The sequence below is a fragment of the Apus apus genome, chromosome 1 (genome assembly GCF_020740795.1).
Source record: "Apus apus isolate bApuApu2 chromosome 1, bApuApu2.pri.cur, whole genome shotgun sequence".
Lineage (NCBI taxonomy): Eukaryota > Metazoa > Chordata > Aves > Apodiformes > Apodidae > Apus > Apus apus.
Window position 1 is genome coordinate 113,634,722 of NC_067282.1, and position 22,504 is coordinate 113,657,225.

The window sequence follows — 22,504 nt, forward strand, 5'->3', positions numbered from 1 at the left end:
AAGGCATAACTTGTCCTGAGAAATGCCTACTTTTTACCTCTGCTAGTTTAATCTTGCAGAGACCTGGACTGTACTTTCCATCTCATTCTCCAAATTCAATTAGAATGAGCAAACTATTCTTTATTCTGATTTAGTAAGAGCTGGTATTTTTTCAGCAGCTCACAGCTAAGCATCTCTGAACTTAAATACTCTATTACCTTCAACCAACTTCAAAACACCCTTAGGTGTTGCTACTCTTGGTCCAACATTTCTAACAATTCATAAGTTAACTGGCTTTCTCCTTGCAACCTACTTCTCTACTTCAAAACACCCTTAGGTGCTGCTACTCTTGGTCCAACATTTCGAACAATTCATAAGTTAACTGGCTTTCTCCTTGCAACCTACTTCTCTGATAGTGCTTCCAGTCTTTCAATAACTTCTCAAGCAATTATTTCTGCTCATATGTGTTCATCTTTCTTGCTTGCATTAGTACTCCTCTTCCTCCAGGGACCCTTCACAACAGGAGTCTCTGTTGGCCAGGCTACATTGAGCATTCATATTCTTCCAAATATAACTGTAACCAAAGCTCATTCTGAAGGGAGGAAGCGGGTTACACTGTACCAGGCCAACATACTGTCTGCTCTGTAGAGAATGAAAACAAAATGCGAAACACCAAGGAGAATGAACGTTTAAAACAGACAAACAAAACCAAACAACTTAAGGAATTTTTAAAATCCTTTTTCATAGAATGGTTTGGGTTGGAAGGGACCTTAAAGATCATCTAGCTCCAACTCCGTGCATGGGCAGGAACACCTCCCACTAGATCGGGTTGCTCCAAGCCCCATCCAGCCTGGCCTTCAACACTTCCAGGGATGTCGGCACCCACAACCTCCCTGGGCAACCCGTTCCAGTGTCTCATCATCCTCAAAGTGAAGAACTTCTTAATGTCTAACCTAAATCTACCATCTTCCAATTTAAAGCCATTACCCCTGGTCTTCTCACTACAAGCCCTTGTAAAAAGTCCTTCCCCAGCGTTCCTGTAGCCCCTTCAGGTTCTGGAAGGGCGCTATAAGGTCTCCCCAGAGCCTTCTCTTCTGCAGGCTGAACAACCCCAACTCTCAGCCTGTCTTTGTAGGAGAGGTGCTCCAGGCCTCTGATCATCTTTGTGGCCCTCCTCTGGACTCGCTCCAACAGCTCCTTCTTGTGTTGGGGCCTCCAGAACTGGACACAGTACTCCAGGTGGGGTCACGCAAGAATGGAGTAGAGGAGGAGAATCATCTTTTTGCTGGGAAATTTTTATTCCCTGTGAAACTTTTACGCAAAATTCCAATCCTAAGGAGCTGAAAGATGTTTCTCATTATTTATTACTAAATTGACACAAAATAAAATTCAGGTTGACATCTAAAAACTTGACACTCTGCAATTTTTTTCCTTTATTTTCAATTCAAGGAAACTGATGGGTTCGTTTGAGCACTCAAAAGCAAAACCAGGACTGCTAGAGCCATTGTTTTTTTAACTACACACTCCTTATTTTTTAACCTAATGGAAAAGGCTTTACTAAAATTAAGTCAACAAACAGAGCTCCATAGAAACTGAAAAAGGACAGAAAAAATAACTCATTATAAATTCCACCTTGACACTGAAACACAGATGTAGCTGCACCATCCTTTGGTTCATTTTTTTCTAGAACTAAAACTGCTAGGAAAGAAAAAGTTTTGGATTTATTTTGGGTACATCTGAGTAACAGCCTTCCCTCCGGTTTGCCATTAGAGCTTGTTACCTTATAAGCTACTGAAAAGTCGCCAAAAAAATTCCACACACACACCCCCCATCCTTGCTCTATAAGAAGCAAGCACTGACAACTTCAGTTTTGTACAACACTTTAGAAAATAAATAGAAACCACATGCTTATTTAGTAGACCTGTAAATAATTGTGGGCAAGAAAAAAACCCAACATGTAGGGCAGCTGACTGCATGATAGCTATCTGCAGACAAGCCTTTTAATTCCAAATATAAGTTTTAGCCAAGAAGGTCCCTACTTGCCTGTCCCACCCAAGTTAATAAAACTAAGTACTCTCTGAGTATCTAGTTATATGTAACCTTGCCATAAAGGCCACAAATACAGGCTTTTCAAACTAGTTTTCTTGCACTGCTGTTATTTGTTCGATTATTTTGCACAAGTTACACTTAAGACGGAATACTTACGCTGAAACCTGCGCATTAAAGCCCTCAGATCTAAGCAAATCAGCAACCTTAACCTAATCCTTTGGTTCTCCAGCCATCCCATCTAAATTTGCACAGACACCTGCCACGGCTAGAAAAGCAACCGCCCGTTGCAGAGGAGAGCTAAACCAAGTCACTGGTTCGAAAAAAGAAGAACTAAAACCTACGTTGCTCAGGGTCCCCGTGGGAACACAGAAAACCTCCAGCAGGCAGCAGCAAGAAGAGGCAATACTCGGTCTGCGGTCTGAAAGGTGTCAGGGAGACAGGCAAGGAACCCGAGTGTCGGCCAAAGCGACCAGAGACCTCTCCCGGCGCTCAGGAAGCCCCGTGAAACCCGGGACCGACCCTGCGCCGGCTGGGAATGGCCTGGCGGGGCCGCTTCCCGAGGGAGCCCCCGCCTGCCCCGGAGTCACGGGATCCCCGATCACGCCACCCCGCCCCGGCGCCCGCGCAGGGCCCGAGCAGCGCTCCTGCCCGAGTGTGCCGGCTCCCGGCTGCGTCCCCCCGCTGCTTGCTCGCTCGGGAGCTGCTGGCGTCCCGGGAGCGGAGCAACGAGCGGAGAGTCGGGAAGAAAGAAAAGAAAACAAGGAAACCGGAGTCAGCTCCCGACCGCCCCCCCTCATCCCCACGGCTGCCGGGGCGGGAGCGCGGCCCGGGGGAAAGCGGCCCCCTCAGCCCCCAGCGACGGGCCGGGAGCCCTCGGCGCCGGGCCGCCCTCCCCGGGGACAACAGCCCGCCCCGCGCCTGCCGGAGAAGAGGGCAGGGGACGCGGCGAGGAGAGGCCGATACCTGCCCGCGGGAAGGGGCTGCCGCCGGTCCCGAACCCGCGCTGCGCCGCCGCCCGAAGCCGCCGCCGGGCGCCGCGGAAGGAGGAAACAACATGGCGGGCCGGGCAGGGGGCGGAGCCGGCGGGGATCACGTGAGCCCGGCCCCGGAGAGCCGGGAGGGGGAGGGGGAGGGGGAGGGGGCGGGGCCTCCTCACCCACCCCCTGCTGGCCCCGCCCCCCCCGCTGGCCCCGCCCCCCCCGGTGGTGCGGGAGGTGGGAGCGGAGGGTGCGGGGCGGGGGGGGGGTGTCGGTGTGTGTTCCCGCATGGAGCCGCGGGGGGGCTGGGGTTGGCAAGCCCGGTGAGGGCGGGAGCTTTGCTCCCAGGACCCAGGCCGCGCTGGGGCGTCCCCGGAGGGTCATACCTGCTTCGTCGCTAGCCTGTGGCGTGCGGAAGCAGGTGCGCCCTGGCACCGCGCCAGGATGGGCTGGGACGCTGAGTTTCGGAACGCGCTGCTGTAGGAGGTGCGGGTCCGAGTTAGGTGTCAAAGGCGGTTGTCTCGCCGTGCCCGTGTCCGCGGTGCCGGGGAGGCCAGCTCGTGGCTGTCGGGCAGCTGCGCTTTACGGGTAGAGACCCTTAAAAACATACCTGTCAGTGAAGGGACTAACGCAAACCCGAGGTATGCTATTAAAAAAGAGTAGCCAGACACTTCTTTCTGTAGGAATCCAGAACAAGCTCTTTACACAAGGTGAGAGGGAAAAAAGGTCTAAAGAAGCAGGTGAGGAGCGAGTGTCTCCCGTGCGCGTACAGCTCGTCACGAGGCTGGGCCAACGTGTAAATCAGATGGAGAGAGCAGAAATTATTTCACTGTGTTTGAAGAGGTTCCCACATCATCAAGAGGAATAGGCAGCGACAAGCTTAAGGAATGAGCATTTGAAATACACCCGGCTGCTGGAGCAGTCATCACATGCTTCCCATCACAAGGGAGATGCAATCGGACTGGAACGGCGACTTGCAGAGTCATCTTGCTTTGGATCGGATTCACAGCTCAGCCCAAGGAATGGAAAACAAGATCTGAATATCATCTAAAGGAAAGGTCTCCTCCTGACGGGTGCAGGATTATTAAAAGGCAGTCCATGCTAGAGGCAAATCTGATGACACTAGACCCATTCTTATTTAACAAAGCTGGACATTGAAAATTTTGAAGTACTTTTTCCTGGGATCTGCTTTCATCCAATGCTGAAGTTAAGTGCAAGTGCTGGAGGGCTCCAAAATGGCCTCTTTAAGTAGCTGTAATTCTAAGACATAAGTTCAGAACAGTTATAGCATTATTTTGTGATCTAAAAAGAAAAAAAAAATCTCCATTACAAGTGGAGAAAGTAATTATTTTGCACTTGATACCTAGTGGGATGAAACTCTTTTTCAGGGCACTCCACTGCTTCTCAGAAACTTGGATACATTTAAGGAATTACAGAATCATAAAATCATTGAATGGTTTGGGTTGGAGGGGAATATTTAAAGGCCGTCTAGACCAACCCCCCTGCAGTGAGCAGGGACATCTTCAGCTAGATCAGATTACTCAGAGCCCCATCAAGCCTGACCTGGACTATCTCCAGCGATGGGGCATCTACCACCTCTCTGAGCAACCTGTTCCAGTGATCCACCACCCTCATTGTAAAAAATTTCTTCATTATATCTAGTCTAAATTTACTCTCTTTTAGTTTAAAACCATTAGCCCATGTCCGGTCACTAAAGGCCCTCCTAAAAACTTTGTCCCCATCTTTCAGTATTGAAAGGCTGCTATAAGGCATCCCCAGAGCCTTCTCTTCTCCAGGCTGAACAGTCCCAACTCTCTCAGCCTGTCTTCATAGCAGAGGTGCTCCAGCCCTCTGATTATTTCTGTGGCCCTCCTCTGGACTCATTCTGACAGGTCCATGTCTTTCCTGTGCTGAGGGCTCCAGAGCTGTACACAGTACTCCAGAGCAGAGAAGAGGGGCGGAATTGCCTCCCTTGCCCTGCTGGCCACACTTCTTTTGATGCAGCCCAGGATGTGGTTGGCCTTCCAGGCTGCAAGTGCACATTGCCAACTCACGTTGAGCTTCTCATCAACCGGCACCCCAAGTCCTTCTCCACAGGACTGTTACCAATCCATTCATCCCCCAGCCTGTATTTGTGCCTGGGATTGCCCTGACCCATGTGCAGGACCTTGCACTTTGCCTTGTTGAACTTCATGAGATTCATATGGGCCCACTTCTTCAGCTTATCCAAGACCCTCAATTTTTTAAAATTCTAGTTAGAAACAAAATTCTTAAACTTGTGAGATGAGATGTATTTTTATTTCTTTTACATGGGAACAGAAAAGAAAATAGAAAAGGACCATGTTATAACCATGACCTATTACGCTTATAATTTTATAGGCATAATGGAGTATCAATAGAATTACTCTTATGGTTAAAACACACACATGTTTGATGATCAGGAATTGAAAGCCCTTTTCCCTTATGTCCACCCTGTTACTATTATTCATGTATGTAACAAAACCAATAGCAGACCAATCAAAAGATGTAGAACATTGACAGGACTGGCCACATGAAGGATAGCTGCCAGTTCTTAGGACCAGATAGAAGAAAATACCCAGCTAAGATGTGGTTTGAAACATGTACACCAAAATAACTCCTGTTTCAAATTCTGCAGACAGCACAGGGTCCTGACAATGGTTGCTGTGGGCCCTGCCTGACATCCCAGCAAAGGTGAGCAGGGCTGGGGCAATGCTGGTGGGGCAGCTACCTCAGGGTCCCCCTATCAGTGGGAGCCACATTTCTGCTCAGGCCCTGTCCAAGCCTGGTGGCCCTGGTTCTGCACCCCACCTTGTGCCCTGACTGCCTGTTTGATGCCCAGCCCCACCTTGGCATGGCCTCCTGGCTGCAGACTTGCCAGGTTTGGCTGATTATTGTCACCAGACAATGTCCTGCTCTTCTTGTTCAGGTGCTGTAAGACAGTGACCTTTTTTACTGAAGTCACTGTCTCTGCACTCCTTGTCACCCATCCTCTGCTCCTGGCTTGCCTGCTCCTGCACAGCAACCAATCCCTGCTTCTCCCTCATGTGTACATTCATCTAAAAGCTGACCCTGCACTTTAAGGATTTTATTCACAGAGCTGTATTCATGAAGAGATACTTGATGTTATGTCACGTGCTAGCAAACAGCACACATAACATACCAATGGCAAATAAAGGACAATTCTGTGTGTGTGTGTATGAGAAAGTTCTGTATCAGCAAAGCTTTCTTTTTACCATCTGTAGTTGGCAAGGAGACTTTGTCCCATCCTGGCAAGTGATGACATGGTCTCAATAAAACATGACTCTGTCACCTTCTGGCTGAATCACAGCAGTACAAATTAAGGGGATGTGAAATCATCTGCCTTTATGGCTCTGCTAATACCAGAATGCAGCAAGCCAGCCCCCAAGTCATCAAAGAAATTATCAAAGTGCTCGTTTCTTTCCTTGTCTTCAAGGCAATCAATGAATCTTGAAGATTCCCTTAAGGAATTCAACATATTTGTGCCATAATCACAGCCTGTTACCAGCTAACTTTTCAAAGCTTTCCTTTTATTCTTGTTTCTGGACTCCGACACTCCCAGTAATTTAGACCCTCCTGCTGGTGCATACACTGTGTTGTTGACTTTTCAAAGCCATTTTGAGCCAAAGCACACAGTCTTACCCAGACAAACATTTTAAGCCTGGGCAGTTACACAATCTGGGTAGGGGTAATATAACCTATTGACAAACTGCGGCCTGGAGCAGTACTTTGCTTAGTGAAACTATGACCACACCTTAAGTAAAAGCAATTATTTACTTGAATGACTGTCTCTCATATTTGGCACTTCATGTCTGTAGTGTGTTCTAATATATAGTTCTAATACATGACACTACACAACATCTGCTTTCTACTAAACAAGGATTGGATGCAAACACAGATGGAAAAATGGCCAACGTAGTAATGACTTATGTTAAGTGAAAATAACAAATAGCATAAGATGATCAAGAAGGTAATATAATAATTTATTATTTTGTATCCAGTTTCACTAACTGATAAATGTGAAGCTGTGGGCAACAACTAGGCATAAAGTGAAACAAAATCCTAGATGAGCTTTTCACAAGTAGTGAAACAACAATCCAGTTTTTGACTATGTGTAGTTACTGACAGTTTTTCTTATATCATAAGCTGCAACAGCAGTTGTTAGTAACAGGACTTTATTCTTTTCACATTTTAGAAGATAGGGCAAGATATGAAAGCTCACATAGTTTGCTCAGAGCTGCAGTGAGTCAGGCTTGCTCAATGATTTGAAAAAGTTTTAAGAAATCTGAAGTTTACATTTTCTTACCCACTCAATAAATAAGGATTTGTAGAAAGCCTCGGTTGTGTTCGGGCATGTAGCTTAGCACCATACATTTAGTGATGGGCAGTTAAAAATAAAAATTATTTACATACTATGTCACAAATGTAGTCAGTATTATGGCTAAAATTTTACCCTTGAAATTTATTTTATAAAAAACACCATCCATGCCTTCTAACATTTCCCTTCACCAAGACAAAATGTGAATGAGCTGAAAATTACTGGAATGGCTTCAAAACTGTTCACAGGCAGAAATTTTTTGAGTGTCTATTGTTCACAGCTAAAATAAAGACTCCTGCTACACAACGTTCTGACACAATGCAGTACTGTCATACAGCTTTCCTCAACAGTGGGATTGAGTGTATCCTCAGCAAGTTTGCCAACAATACCAAGCTGTGTGCAGTAGTTGACACCCAAGAGGGAAGGCATGCCATCCAGAGGTGCCTCGAAAGGCTGGAGAGTTGGGCCAGTGCCAACCTCATGAAGTTCAACAAGGCCAAGTGCAGGGTCCTGCACCTGGTTCGGCACAAATAACCCCAGGCACAAATACAGGCTATGGGGAGAATGGCTGGAGAGCAGTCCTGAAAAGGACTTGGGGGTGGTAGCTGATGAGAAGCTCAACATGAGCCACCAGCGTGTGCTGGAGCCCAGAGAGCAACTGCATCCTGGGCTGCATCAAAAGAAGTGTGGCCAGCAGGGCCAGGGAGGTGATTCTGCCCCTCTACTCTGCTCTGGTCAGACCCCACCTGGAGTGCTGTGTACAGCTCTGGAGCCCGCAGCACAGGAAAGACACGGAGCTGTTGGAGAAGGTCCAGAGAAGGGCCACAAACTGAAGTACTTCTACTTAAATAAGCACGACTATTTATATGAATCATTTCCAGAACATGTGTAAGGGCTTGAAAGGAAGGTCAGTTGTTAAGTGATTGGTTACACAGTTGCGCACTGAGGGTTGGTCTTAATGCCTTCGTGTTTGCTTTACACCACTGCAATTCCACTAAACCACTCATTTTCATATGATAAAAATCTAAGTAATAACATAGTAAATCACACTGCTGACAGTTAACTGTTAACAGTTCACAGAATTGATTTTTTTCTTTTTTTTTTCCTTTTCTTTTTTTTTTAGTAGAATAATAGTGAGCACTGCTTTGTAACATCAGGTTACATACCGTTTTCACCATATAGTGATAAAGGCCTGTCTTTTGTTTCATTTTTAGTCCTGGCTGGCTTTCAGTTGACCAGCAGCTATGTTCTCATTTCAAGCCTCCAACTCCTTTCTCTAACAAGCCATGTAGCACAAGAGCTGCAGGGCAATGCCTTGGCCCAGAGAAGCTGACCAGCCTCTGCTGTGTTACAGCCACGTGGCCACAGGCACTGTCCTTAATTCCTCCAGTAAATAGAAGGTTTCTCTGCTCAGCTGATGCATTTTTACCTTAAACTGCAAAATGCCTGTTGTACATTTGTAAAAGATATCTCCATTAATGCCAAGAATGCAGTTTTATTTATTATTACAACAGGGTGAAAAACTTTCCTCTGTGTCTAATGCATGACTTTTGGCCATTTATTGACCAGTTTCACTGTCTTGTCCATACTCCAACACGGAAACTCAGGATAAAGGTTATGTTTCCAAACGGTACTGCTGTTTTGCTGCAGGACCTAACCTCTTAGGTGAGGCAGACTTACTCTTCATAACAATTCCTAAGGTCTGTGAGCTAACACATTCATGTGCTCAGAAATTAGGACTCAATGCAAGACCCATTTCCTCTCATGGAAACATTTGCAGTAAGTAAAAAACAATCAAGAAACCAAAACAGGGGGACATGGCATGAACACCGTCTTCTACAGACCAACAGACAGCTGTGAACGATACTCGAACTCTGGTGGTTCTCCCAGTTCAGAAACGGCACACCTCCCTGACTTCTGATATATACTCCATTCAAAGTATTCAGACAGCTGATTTTTTTAAGTAATTTTTAAGTTTTCCAGGAAAAAACCTCAAGGCTATTACTTGAGTGAGAAGAAGGCTAAAGTGATATTTTTGGTAAACAAATGCTTCTACTATACAGCCAGTAGGAATCCTGTTGACTCTGAAACAAATACACGTATAAAAACTTCAGCAATTAGATTTTCTTCTAGTACTTTTTTTCTGGGTAAGCTGCACTATATAAAAACATCAATTTGCTCAGTTCAGGACAAATGTCCTAGTTCAAGGAAGAATATCCATTCAGAAAGTGATTAACTCATTTTAACTTAATTCCTTTATTTATTAAATAAATATACATTTAATAATGTATTTACATAATTTTCTCAAATAAACCATTGTCTGATCCTGCATCAATTTCTTAAGCTAGACACACCACCTTATATTGCAAATTTGAACTGTTAAGTGACAAGACATATTTTCCTCCCAATAGCTATAAAGCTAAAGAGATTTTCATTTTTGCTTTCATTTGCTAACTGCATTCTCCTTCTTTTACACTCTATTTTTCATTAATTTTCTCCTTTTAGACATTACGTCTCAAACCAACTTAATAATCTAACACTTACTTGCAAAAAGTGATCTAATTAAGGAGTGAATCCAAGCTGAACATTCTGCAATGCACACAAGTATGTGAAACTGTTTACTGTAAATGAAATGCATCCTATGAAAGAACTCCAGCTGAAGATAATGAATATTCCAAGTACTCAGAATCTTGGGGAAATAAATGCAGCACTTGGAATATTTTCAATAGGTTTTCTAGTGAATACATCTCTCTCAAATGTAGTGTTACCATTTTTTTCCCTTTTTACTTTTATTTCTTTACATACTGACATTACTTGAAAACACATAGATTTATTCATCTTCAAAAACAATGCAGCAATTTTTAAAAACTGATTTTGCACTTTTTAGTGGCAGCATCTACAAAATATCAATACAAAATTTTAAATTATACAGTTTCAACAGAAATGCCTTCTCATGCTTATGTTTTTAACCATTTATTAAGGAGGGATAGTGTTAAAAACAAATCCATCTGCTGTGATACCACTGTTCTCCACATTCATTACAAATAACATAAGTTAACATTTGTTCATCTGGATTTGTGTTTCGCACCCAACCTGGAAGAAAGAGAGTTCCCCTGGCGATCATAGTGACGGTGCAGTCAAATTTTTCACAGCGCCTACACTTTATTTTGTTTGTCTGTGTGCCATTAACAACTTGTGGGAGCTGATGTTCCCTAACAGATGATTCTGTGTACAAAGCCCTGAGCTCTTTCAGTTCGTTGCTGGCCATTTCCATCACTGTCATCTCAGCAAAAGCCTTTGGACTCAAAGTCCCTGAAAAAAGGTTATGTTTTAAGTGGCAACTTTTAGGGTTCTTCAGGTTAGAGATTTTGCTTCTGATGCAGTTTTTATACTTTTTGTCATTTTTAGCATGAAGAGCAAAAATATGTTCTTCAATTTCTTTAGATAGCTCTAGCCATTTATCCGTTTCTTGTTCATCTTTGGCGGAATCAGCCAAAGCTTTATAAAGAAGATCACTACATTTACACCTCAGAGCTCTCATTGGATCCTGCTGCAGACCTGCTTCGTTAACAAGAGGTTTAGAATCTTCACTATCAATGTGTCGTTCCTCAAGTGAAGAAAGCTGATTCATGCTGCTTTCTGCATTGTTATGTACCACATTTTTAACAGTTTGAAAGGGGACCAAAACTTTAGAACTAGTAGCATCTAATGCCTCCTGTTCACACCGTCTTTCAGACAGCAACTGCTCTCTGGGAACCACATCGAGATGTTCAATTTCCTCTTTCACGCACACAGAAACCAACTTTTTAACTTGCACTGACTGAGCACAGTTACTCTTGTAAAGTGTTTTCCACCTTGATAATAACTGCTTTGCTTTCTTTTTCAACTCCACTGAAGGGCAGTTCTTGAGTACTAGGTATACAGCCTTGACAATTTCTGTTCCCTGAAGATACCCTACAGTCATATCAACATCTTCAAGCTCTTTAAGATGATGCTCAACATCTTCAAAATTCTTCTCAGACAGTAGCTTTTCAATACAATGGGTTCTGTGTACAATATTTTTCAGGTCAGACATTTTTAAACCTGAAAGGCAAACATTTTTTATCACATTTACTGAAATTATGACATTAATTAATTTTATTTATATTCTCACAAGGTTTTCTTGCTATTTTATACTCCTTTATTAAAATATATTGTTGATTTTGCCAACTTTTTCTTGAAATTATATATAGTGGTTTAGAGGAGCAAACGCAAAACACAGAGGAGCTTGGGTCCTGGGAAAGTGCAAGTGGGCATGCCAGTCTCTAACTCATGCAAGGAAAATACTAGTGGAAAGAAGAGGCCAAGGACTTCTGCCAGAGTAGGGTTAAAAATTGAAAAAGTAGCGCATGACACTAATTTTTAAGGAAAAGCAGAAAACACACCAATAAAGACATTACCAGCATGATAAAAATGTAGAAATATTTGTTGTATGCATTTACAACAAAACAGAATTTTGCAACTTCTACAAGAAGGTACGTGGCTACACAACCACTCTGGTATACAAGATTACATGTAGACTTGGCAGTGTTTTGTGTATTATTAGACTTGAGTACCACTGGACTACCATGGAGCAATCAGTTCTCAAATACAGCATGTTTCAGCAAAAGCACCTGTTGATGCTTAGAATCTAGACACTTTAATCAAATGATGTCCTCTATTTAAAAAAAAAAAAAAAAAAAGAGGCTAAGTATGCATGAGCCCCCTCCTCATACATATGCAGACAAAATAAAAATACTGTTAACAGGGTATTAGTGTCAACAAATTGAATTTAATAAAATGATGTTTTCAGAAACTCAGTTTGGTTTTCTATTACATACACTTAAAGCCAATTAAAAATTAAAATACTATTAAAATCCATGTCTGGGACCTTCACCTGAAACAGCTATTTGAATAACCTAATGGCCTGATACTGCTGTACTATCTTTTCAATAATATCCAAAGGCAGATTTGGATGTAAACACTGCCCTAATTTCATCTGGACTTGTAATGACATGAAAGATTTCTGCAAGACTCCAAACTCAAGAGAGATCATTGTCACTATCTTCCAGAATGCAAATGCAAAATAACCCTCTTCAGAAAAACTAACTTACTTGTCAACTTTTGTGAACATATATTTAAACTGTTTTTTCCATTTTCCTACAGTTTTCAAGCAGGCACAAATACAGGCTGGGGGGAGAATGGCTAGAGAGCAGTCCTGAGGAGAAGGACTTCGGGGTGGTAGTAGATGAGAAGCTCAACATGAGCCACCAGTGTGTGCTGGAGCCCAAAGAGCAACTGCATCCTGGGCTGCATCAAAAGAAGTGTGGCCAGCAGGGCCAGGGAGGTGATTCTGCCCCTCTGCTCTGCTCTGGTCAGACCCCACCTGGAATACTGTGTACAGCTCTGGAGCCCTCAGCACAGGAAAGATATAGACCTGTTGGAGAGGGTCCAGAGAAGGGCCATAATGATTATCAAAGGCCTGGAGCACCCCTGCTATGAAGACAGGTTCTCGAGGGAGCTGGGGCTGTTCAGCCTGGAGAAGGCTCCGAGGAGACCTTATAGTGGCCTTCCAGTACCTGAAGGGTCTACAGGAAAGCTGGGGAGGGGCTTTTCACCAGAGAGGGCAGTGACAGGACAAGGGGTAATGGTTTTAAAGAGGGGAGATTTAGGTTAGACATCAGGAAGAAATTCTTCACCATGAGGGTATAAGATGCTGGAATAGGTTGCCCAGGGAGGATGTGGATGACCCCTCCCTGGAGGCAAGGTGTTTAAAGCCAGGTTGGGTGAGGCCTTTCCAGCCTGGTCTAGTGTGAAGTGTTCCTGCTCATGGCAGGGAGGTTGGAACCTGATGATCTTTAAGGTCCCTGCCAGCCTTCAACATTCTATGATTCTATGATCTGACTGCAAATCAACTCAATGCAAGTTGCAATGATAAAGATTAATAAACAAATCAAGGCGTGTCGAAAAACTCCACATTGTAAGGTGGTTTTTGGTTGCTGGTATTTTGGGTGTTGAGTGTTACATTAGTTTTTGGTTTTTAAAAAAATTAGTAATTCTTGTAAGTATACCCTAAATTAGCAAAATTTTTTCCACACATCCTTATAATAAATGCTGAGATGTCTGGCTATCTGTAGTTTTGTTTTTTATAAAACATGCTAGTTTCCACTGTGTTTCTAACAACAAACTCATTAGTTAACATCAAATGAATAGGTTTGTGCATTAGAAAATTAATTTTCAGTACAGAGTAATGTGTAGTACAGCTGCATTTTTCAGAGATTTGTTTGGTTTTGCCACTGTTGTGTATACGTTGTAGCCTTTATAATGGAGAATAATTGACACATGAAGAAATTGATCTATGCTATGCATTAAGAATGTCTCATAAAACATGCACAGTTACAAAGTGTAAGAAAACCTGCATACTCACAGTGGTTTAGTTAATATTAACTTCTACAGCAGACAGATGAGATACCGTGTATGTTTGTGTTTGGGTTTTTTTAATTTCAGACCTCTTCTCAAGCCTTTTTTACTTCAAATGAATAAAATTAACCAGCCAATGTAGGCATGGTGTCTGACCAGAAACCACTGACCTAATTTTTTTTTTTTCCAAATATCTGGTGGATATGTCACAGTGTTCAGGCCTTTTGAGGAACTTCTGTACGTATGAGGGATTTCTTCAAGTAACAAACAGCAAGTAGCTGAACACATTCTATTGGGAGCTTCAAAACTAAGGTTTGGGACTACTCTGCAGCAAGCTTAAGTGAGACTGACATAACTCTGTGGATCTTAACCCCAAAACACCATTCTGGTTCCTGCATGACCCTCAACCTTTTACTTGCTATGCAAGACATCACGTTATATCTCTTCCAAAAGTTCCTCTTTATAGCAGCTTACAGAGAAGCAAGTTGGACTAATAAAATTTTACCTGAGGTTCCCGTCACTGCCCTTTGCTAGCTCTGTCATCATATTGCAATTTTATTATCAAAGAAGGGCAGCTCAAAAACTGTGAAACCTGCAAAATAGTTTCAGAACAGTGACATCTACAAACTCCTAATTGCAATCTTTGTCAGTTCTTAATAGTTAAAGACCTAAAAAATGCCTGATATTCCTATTATCTTACAGCCATAGCATTATGAAAGTGTGTTGCCATATACTATGACTGGTGGGAAAAGGCGTATTTCAGAATGCAGAGTCTCATGGCTTGAATAAGAATTGCTTCTGACTCCTTTTTATCAAGCCCTTTGACAAAAAAATGCTCAGTGCATTGCTATGTGCAAATTTACACACTCCTCTTAGGAGTTAATCTTGTACATCTTGTACAATCTTGAGCACTGGAACAGGCTGCCCAGAGAGGTTATGGAGTCTCCTTCACTGGAGACATTCAAAACCCACCTGGACACGTTCCTGTGTGATGTGCTCTAGGTGATCCTGCTCTGGCAGGGGGGTTGGACTAGATGATCTTTCGAGGTCCCTTCCAACCCCAAAGATTCTGTGATTCTGTGATACATCTGCACACAAAACCACTGTGTTGTCTGAAGTTGCATACATTCTGATTCTACTCTAGAAAAAGTCATTTGCCTGATAGAGACTGATGCAAGGCAAGCTACACATGTCCATATTTAAAGGAAATCATAAGCAGATTTCTTGCATCATCATTGTTCCCATCACAGAATCTCCTGAGAATGGGGGAGAGGAGGGACAAGTAATACAACTGGATAACTTGAGTACTCTGTTGCTTTCAATGACCACAAGCCGAGGCAATTTGTTTTTTCTGTGCCAGAACTAGTTCAACTTTAGGTAGGTCAGTGGTCCACAAAAGAAAAGGATAGAGACACACAGACCAACCTGACCACCACAGTGGATGCTCTCTGCATTCACTTCATTTGTCTTTAAATAGCTCGTTCTTGTCTGACATCTTGAAATCCTGTGAAACCTCAACAATGGCTACTACAGAAGCAGATTTATTACTGAACAGGTTTCAGAATCAGAGAAATAGGATGCATTTTTCAAACACCTAATTGGAACTCTATGCGTTGTTTTACTGAAAAGCACACATAATTGCATCCTTGCATCTGTTCTGTTGCAGGAACACACAGAGGTGAGAGAGGGAGATGTTTTCTTATGTAGGGTGGCCATGGCTACAGCACGATAGTTCTGTCCTCCAAATACTAAGAAGCTGACATTAGAAAATTATGATCTGCTGGCATCTACTATTTTTCATGCTATCTAAGGCAGAGTTGGTGATACTGTTACATGCTCAACCGGTTTGATTGCTCTATGCCTTAGAATCAGGTCTGATCCTTCCAACACACTCCATTTCAAACCTACTATTTCCCAGTTCTTGTACTTATCTATTCATGTAGTATGCTACAGATACCATAAAATATACTTCTCCAAATGCAATATGACTTAATGAATTCTCAATATTTAATATATAGTACGTAGGTTTCAGCATTGAGGACAACGACACGTGAAGAAATTACTACACATGAAGTGCTCTGCTGATAATTTGTCCACACATACACTTTTACCCTGAGACAAAGGTGAGGTATGTTGATCTTTCATTGAGGACTATGCTTCATAGAAAGTTTCCTCTCTAATATTACAGGATGAGGATTCATACATAAGAAATACTGCATAAAGTCCATGGATATCATCTACCCTATGGCAGTGGTCCTTGCTTCTCTACCTGACTCTTGACAGTCCACCAGGTAAGGTGAAGATGTGCCTGTTCCTGTGGCCAGTTTCACACAAGAAAATTATATAGCTGAAAAAGACTCCTTCACAGATATGAGTAGGCACTGACCACTGGGGTGACTAATACAAAGCCTCTGAGAGGAGCTGGAGCCCACACGTTGGCATCTGCAGCAAGAACACAGCCACTCTGTCACAAACTCACAGTGAACTACCTTACACCTGACACCTACAGCTACTGAGAATGTTGATAACTCATCCACATTTTTTCCTAATAGGCAAATCCAAGACAACCTCTTTTGGCTTTTTTAAACCCACTACCAGATATGTAAAAGGCTGGTTTAGATTGGATTAAATGCAGTATGTATGTTTCACCTTACGACTTTTTCCCACACAAGCACTAATATAATAAATTAAATTATTAGAACTTTTAAGATCTTCCTAGTAATGCATTGACTTTTTCAAGTTCATGCAACATTAAATTCAAGTACATAAACATTATGGCAGCAGTTAAATAAACAAACTGAAAACAGAATATGGATACCAAAATTTGAACAATGATTCTAAAATAATGTTGGAAATTCAAGCACCTAACAAACTATTTACATTTAAGTCGAAACAATCACTTGTAAGGGAATGCTTTCCTCAATACATATAACATACAGCAAAGAGGTATGCCTGACTGACTCCCTTCAAACTTACTAGGCAATGCTAGGTAATAGTGACAGAAAAAATAAGTAATAAAAAATATGTAACAAGAACAGAACCAAATCCATAATTAATTACTTCAATGGAGTGGAATATTCACTGGTAACTGGCAGAAGCACAAGAAACAGCCAGTAAAGAAACCACTAAATAAAGGTAATAACCATGCCTTTATCAGTGACAGCAGAGTTTTTCTTTGAGGAAAGCATTCTTGGAATGGCACTGGCTTTGCTGCGTGTACCTGGATCATTTAAGATGAAAAGTAATGCATACATCTGAAATACTATGCTAACTACTCAGTAATAAATGTCAAGGCAGTGTGGTGAAAAAACAACAACAAACTAGTTGCTTGTGCATTTGTTGCTCTGTAAATCAAGCAAGGCCTGCATTTATCACCAAGGTTGACAGAGACCCTTTTTTTTTTTACAGGATCTGAAATTAAACAGAGATTCCTGAACTTACAAAGAACACATAAGGTTCTGAAATGGTTCGTTTTACTACTGCTGCCTTCCTTCAAAGGATGAGGCAGAGCACCTCTGCAATACTGGGAATCCTGGGTAGCATTTCATATTGAGCCTAGATATCAAGCACCTAGTCTGCTTCCCTAATCAAGGCACAACATGATTTCCTCAGACAAATGTAGAAAACATGGTTTAAATCTTTCTATACGGAGAAGCAAGAAATTGTTGATGCAGTGGTAATACCTGAGTGTATTTTCTAGGCTAAGTTCACTGGGAACCTACATATATTAAGCCTGAGTTCCTTCCTCCTCAGACTCTTTGTTGCTTGAACGCTGATGTTTCTGCTCCAAATCAGGGTTTTGGTGTTTCACAGAATTGATGGCAAAACTTCCAGGCATGTAGAGATTTTTATTACTTTGATTTTACTTCCTGTTAGTTGACTTTGTTACTTTGTGGGAAGAATCGTGGAAGTCTGTGACACCCAAGACAGCTTCCAGATCTCTGACTGCCCACCCACTGACAAGGGATTTTTGAGTTTTCTGCTATGTCAGGTCAACGAAGTCATTGATTGAAGTAAGTTACTTTCAAAAAGAATTGAGAAGTAGGCATTAAAAATACTCTAGGCAGTCTACAAATATTTATCTCTAGTTATCAGATGACAGAAGTGAGGCTTACAGGGTGAAATTACCTGCCCAAGATAGTTCAATAGGTCAGCTGCATAACAAAGATCACAATCTAACCCTTTAACCCACAGCTCTACTTCTCTGATAACTCACAGTCCTAAGAAGCTGCTCATAATGTTTAATATTTGAGGGACAAAAAAAACCCAACACCAAAAATAAAAACAAAAAGACAGAACAAAGAGGAAGTTCGGGGAAGCCTCAAAACTTTCTGAAGAAAAATTTTTGCAAGTGCTTCATAGAAATCAAGCTGAAATTCCAAATGGGAAATAATTTCACCACGTGAGGGCGCTGTAGCACAGCAAACACATGGAGTGTTGCAAAACGTGCTCAATGAGAAACTCCAGCCTGTTAAGAAAGACGACAAACCAATTTCCTTAAGACGTTCAGGAGACTTGACATTTTTATAGTACCTATTTGCCTAAATTTGGCAAAAAACCCTTGTAAATCCAAAGGTGCTGGCATACAGACAGGAAAGGGTGCATCTTTTATCCAGTCTTTGTCCTGTACACCACTCTCTCATTTGAAATTTTTAAAATTTGGAATTTGACCACTTTTCTACAAGTTTGAAAGCTATTTGGCAAATGCTGCTGAACAAATATTTGTAAAATTAACTGAACTGTACTCAGTCAGCACAGTTCTGCTGTCTTCCTAGTTCCAAGACGTAAGAAATCCACAAAAAAGTTGGGCTTTTTTCTTAAGTTATTAAATGAATCATGCATTTTTGTTATTGTACAGATGCAAAAAAAAAGGTACAAATTATAGTATCACAGGTTTTTGCAGTACAAAATAAACATCCTCATCCCTCAGGCACTCCCATCTGCTTAACTTTAGCAATGCATGAGACCACTGCTAATGGTGTATTTTCTGCCATAAAACGTGGTTAATGCTATAGAAGAGATGGTGCACAGCACAGTCCTGGAAACATCAGATTTCTTGCTTTGGGCAACCTAAATTCCACATAAAGAATGAGTGATCAAATGCTATTTCAAACTCAGAGCATGAGAGGAAATCAGAGACTTCTGATTTCAGCCTTCAAACCCCAAACCATTCCTTTATCCAACCTATGGTGGGAGAGCAGATACCAAAGATGTCACCAATAAATAATTTTTCAGGGCTTTTATTCCATCCTGGCAAAAATCGGTGCTCTTCTTGCCTCCCAGCAGGACTGCTTCCCACCCCTAAAATTTTCAAAGCTTTGCAGAAATTAACCTTTGAAGAACAGCCAAATGAATAAACCTAAGTTAATTCAACAATAACTGTGACAATACAACAGTACTACTGCCAGATGTCCGCAACCACTGACACCTCACTAAGAGTAATCTCTTGGTCAAAGACCCAGAAGCAGCAGAGTATGCGACCTCAGGATTACTGCAAAACCAGTTCCCAAAACCCTCTACTTCACTTGCAGAAGATTACTGTCGCGCCAGAGGTAAAATGCATTTTTTACTCACCCGAACACAATATCATAGAACCATGGTGAGCAAGAAAAGTAAGAACATTGTTTCAATAAATTTTCAAGGACAACATATGATGAAACAGTTTGTGCATAATGAACGGTAGTCTGATAGAGCAAAAGCTTTGTTCTGCATCTTTTACTTCAGAGACTGAACTACAGCACTCAACTAATCTGGAGCTATAGTGCTGCTATCCTATGTTTCTCTCACTCGATCCATGTCCCCGCAGCTCTCTTCCCAAGAGAGGGAGTCTGTAGGGGAGAGAGGGCAGAGTACATCACATTAATGCGAAGATGCACACAGTAGCTTCTTCTAGAAGGCAATTAGTCCCAATTTGGAGTTGCTTCTCCTAAAAACCCCACTTTTAATTAAGAGAGAATTCTTATTTCCTTTAAAAAAAAAATAAAAATCAATAGCCTGCTTAATGAAGCTATTGAGCCTCAGGGATCAACCCCAAAGTAGAGCTGCCAGAACATTTTTCTAGTAAGACCCAACAAATATGAATGGATTTAATGAGACCGGAAAAGCTGTTGCCCTTACCAGGCTGCTTAGCCACTGGCTTCGTTTGACCTCATATATAAGATGGAGCCTAGAAAGACTCAAAATATTAGGGTTAAACCAGGTTAATACCAACTCTGACTTGTCTCACAGAAAAACGCAGCTGAGAACTCTTTACGAATTGAAGACCTACAGCTATTCTGAGTTGTAGCAGCTCCAGCTGATGTGACAGTGGACACACACATCCCAGCAGGGATGCTACCTTGCTAATTGTTGCTTCTAGTATTTTAGTTTATAATTAAATTTATTCTATCTAGAAGATACTCTAGCTTTTCCTGTATCTTGTCTGTCTTACCCATGTTAATTTTTCTACTGAACTCACTAGTTATCTGAGTTAAACAACACCTTAAACCATGAAAATGTTACAAGTAATGCATTATTCCACTAATTTGAAATTTTTATTTCTATTGATATGGTTGACCTTTTTAATAAAATACTTCTAAGGAGTTTTTTAAAAATGACAACATTTATTTTTAATGAGTTACAGATCGCAAATGGAGATATTAGCTAATCTTCCACAAGAGGATGGCTACACAGATTCACATTATAATACATTATGATTCAATGGGGCAATAATAATAAAATGCATATATAGTTCAGAGAGATCTGTCATTAACAGTTTGATTTGAAATTACATACAAATAGTGCATGCTCCCATTTGCTTTACAATTTGCACCATCTGATGTAAAGAAACACACGGTTTCTTCAATCTACAACCAGATTATTTTTCAGCATTAACTGACTACACTCAAAATTATTCTTTCAAGTTTTGGTACAAGGTCATATAAATTTTCCATGGGGCTTTCTGGTTTGTTTTGTTGGGGTTTTTTCCCCTATTTTTTATGACAAAGCTTTACCAAAGCCGTCAGAGAAATACCTTTTCTCTCAGTCACTTACCACTACTTAGCAGTATGAGGTCCTAGCTGAAGCTTCCAGCAGGTCAAAAGCCAGGGTTTTGACACACAGGGTACATTTTCAAAACATGAACTACCATTTTGGCCATAAAATACACATAGGAAAAGTGTTGAAATGAAATTTAAGCAGGTGACACAAACATGAATTAATGCTGCCTACCTATGGTAGGGACACCAATTGTGACATATGTATTTTGCACTAACTAAGCTGACCTGCTAGAGTAAAGTTTATGAGGGGTTCAGGCCTTTTTTTTTAATCCTATATTTATGCCATTGTTTGCCTTCTCTCAAGACATCAAGGCTGCATGGAGACTAATATAATACCTAAAAAATTCTCATAATACTGCCATTACAGCTGTCCATCCTGTGATTGTCAAGCTTGGCCTCTTCCATGAGCGGGAATTGCAGCTGGTGGGAGAAGCAGCCCAGCCACGTTCGTCTGGAAGCAGCTGACATTTGCCCAATGTGGAAGGCAGGGGCAGATGGCAGCTTGTCTGGATGAGGCCTGGAGTCGGCCTCAGGATACCAGCAGCTGACCCCCAACACCATCACTTACACCTCGGACACCAGCCCAAGACAACTCGGTGGAGATCGGCTTGCAAACCAACCTGCAGTCACTCCCGTCACATGGCTGGGTCAATGAAAAAGAGCACCAACCAAAAATCTGACTTTAAATGGTTAACTGCTTGCAGGTTTTAAATCTTGCATTCGGACCTACTGCTAAGCGAGCTGTAAAAGCCTTTTGTGTGAGCTTATCTGCAGTTTTAGGGAATGAAATGCAAGGGTCCTTGAAGAAGAAAGAAGCCATTCAGCTGAGACAAGGGACGCCTGCTGTAACCCAATTCTACCGCACAGTCAGCAGAGATAAAAGGGAGACAGAACTCGGCCGAAGGTTCCTGTGAGGAAGACTCACGGATGCCCCAACCACCCCCGAAAGACCCGAACAGCCTTAACACGCATGCGATCACGGGCGGGCACTTATGTAAATGACTTCCCGGCAAACTAACGAATACGTAAACTGCTTCTTAGAAATACTATGCATAATTACGCATCAGCTGCATATATACCTCCCACCTTATCCCGTAAAGCCGCGCACAAGGGTGGAGGAGCTGCCCCCCCGCGTCTCCGGAGCCGAGAATAAAGAAGAGGGACTGAACAGTACTTGGCCGCTTCGAGTGAAGGGCCTTCGCTTCCCTCTCACCGCTGCCCCCGTTCCTCCTCCTCCCCCTCGGCGGCCGGCGCCGGGGCCCGCACGCCGCTACCGGGCAGAGGGGCCCCAGGGCGAAGCGGGGCGCTTCGTGCCCCCTCGGGCCGAGCCCAAGCGGGGGTCCCGCCCGCCTCGGGGCGCCATTCCGCGGCGCGGAGGGGTCCCCCGCACCCCTCGCTCCCACCCGCCCCTCCAGGCCCCAGCGCCGGGGCGCGGGGGAAGCGTCCGTCCGGCCTCACCCGACGGGCACCCCCCCGCTGCCCCCGGCCAAGCACACAGCGCTGCCGCCGCCGGCCCCGCGTCCCCCGGCGGCGAAGCTGGCGCCGTTACCTCCGCAGCGGGCCTCAACATGGCGCCTCCCGCCTCCTTCCTGCCCCGGCCCGGGCCGCGGCGGCTGCGGGGCTCAGGGGGAGGCCCGGCGGGCAGCGCTGCGGGGCGGGCAGCGCTG

The 22,504-nt window shown here is 42.9% G+C and overlaps 2 protein-coding genes across 7 annotated transcripts in view; both read right to left on the minus strand.

The window, feature by feature from the left end:
- RAB9A (RAB9A, member RAS oncogene family) overlaps positions 1–22,457 on the minus strand; it is a 30,792-nt gene extending 8,335 nt beyond the window's left edge. The window contains exons 1-2 of one of the 5 annotated variants that reach the window (XM_051631006.1): positions 2,992–3,068; positions 2,370–2,446 (exon numbers count right to left, since the gene is read on the minus strand). The gene's annotated coding sequence lies outside the window, so the exon portion shown is untranslated. Of the gene's footprint in view, positions 1–2,369; positions 2,447–2,991; positions 3,083–3,391; positions 3,576–22,386 lie in introns of those variants that run through there. The other 4 variants (XM_051631025.1, XM_051631016.1, XM_051630996.1 and 1 more) reach the window with 4 other exon arrangements.
- TCEANC (transcription elongation factor A N-terminal and central domain containing) lies at positions 9,600–22,474 on the minus strand. 2 transcript variants are annotated; one of them, XM_051630892.1, is made up of 2 exons: positions 22,387–22,474; positions 9,600–11,445 (listed from the first exon to the last, which is right to left on the minus strand). In XM_051630892.1, exon 2 carries the CDS (start codon positions 11,435–11,437, stop codon positions 10,355–10,357), a length of 1,083 nt encoding a protein of 360 aa, XP_051486852.1. In that variant the 5' UTR covers positions 11,438–11,445; positions 22,387–22,474; the 3' UTR covers positions 9,600–10,354. The 2 variants fall into 2 exon arrangements, with proteins under 2 accessions (XP_051486852.1, XP_051486844.1); XM_051630884.1 differs by lacking the exon at positions 22,387–22,474 and adding an exon at positions 19,375–19,401.
- Between the last annotated feature and the right edge of the window lie 30 nt (positions 22,475–22,504).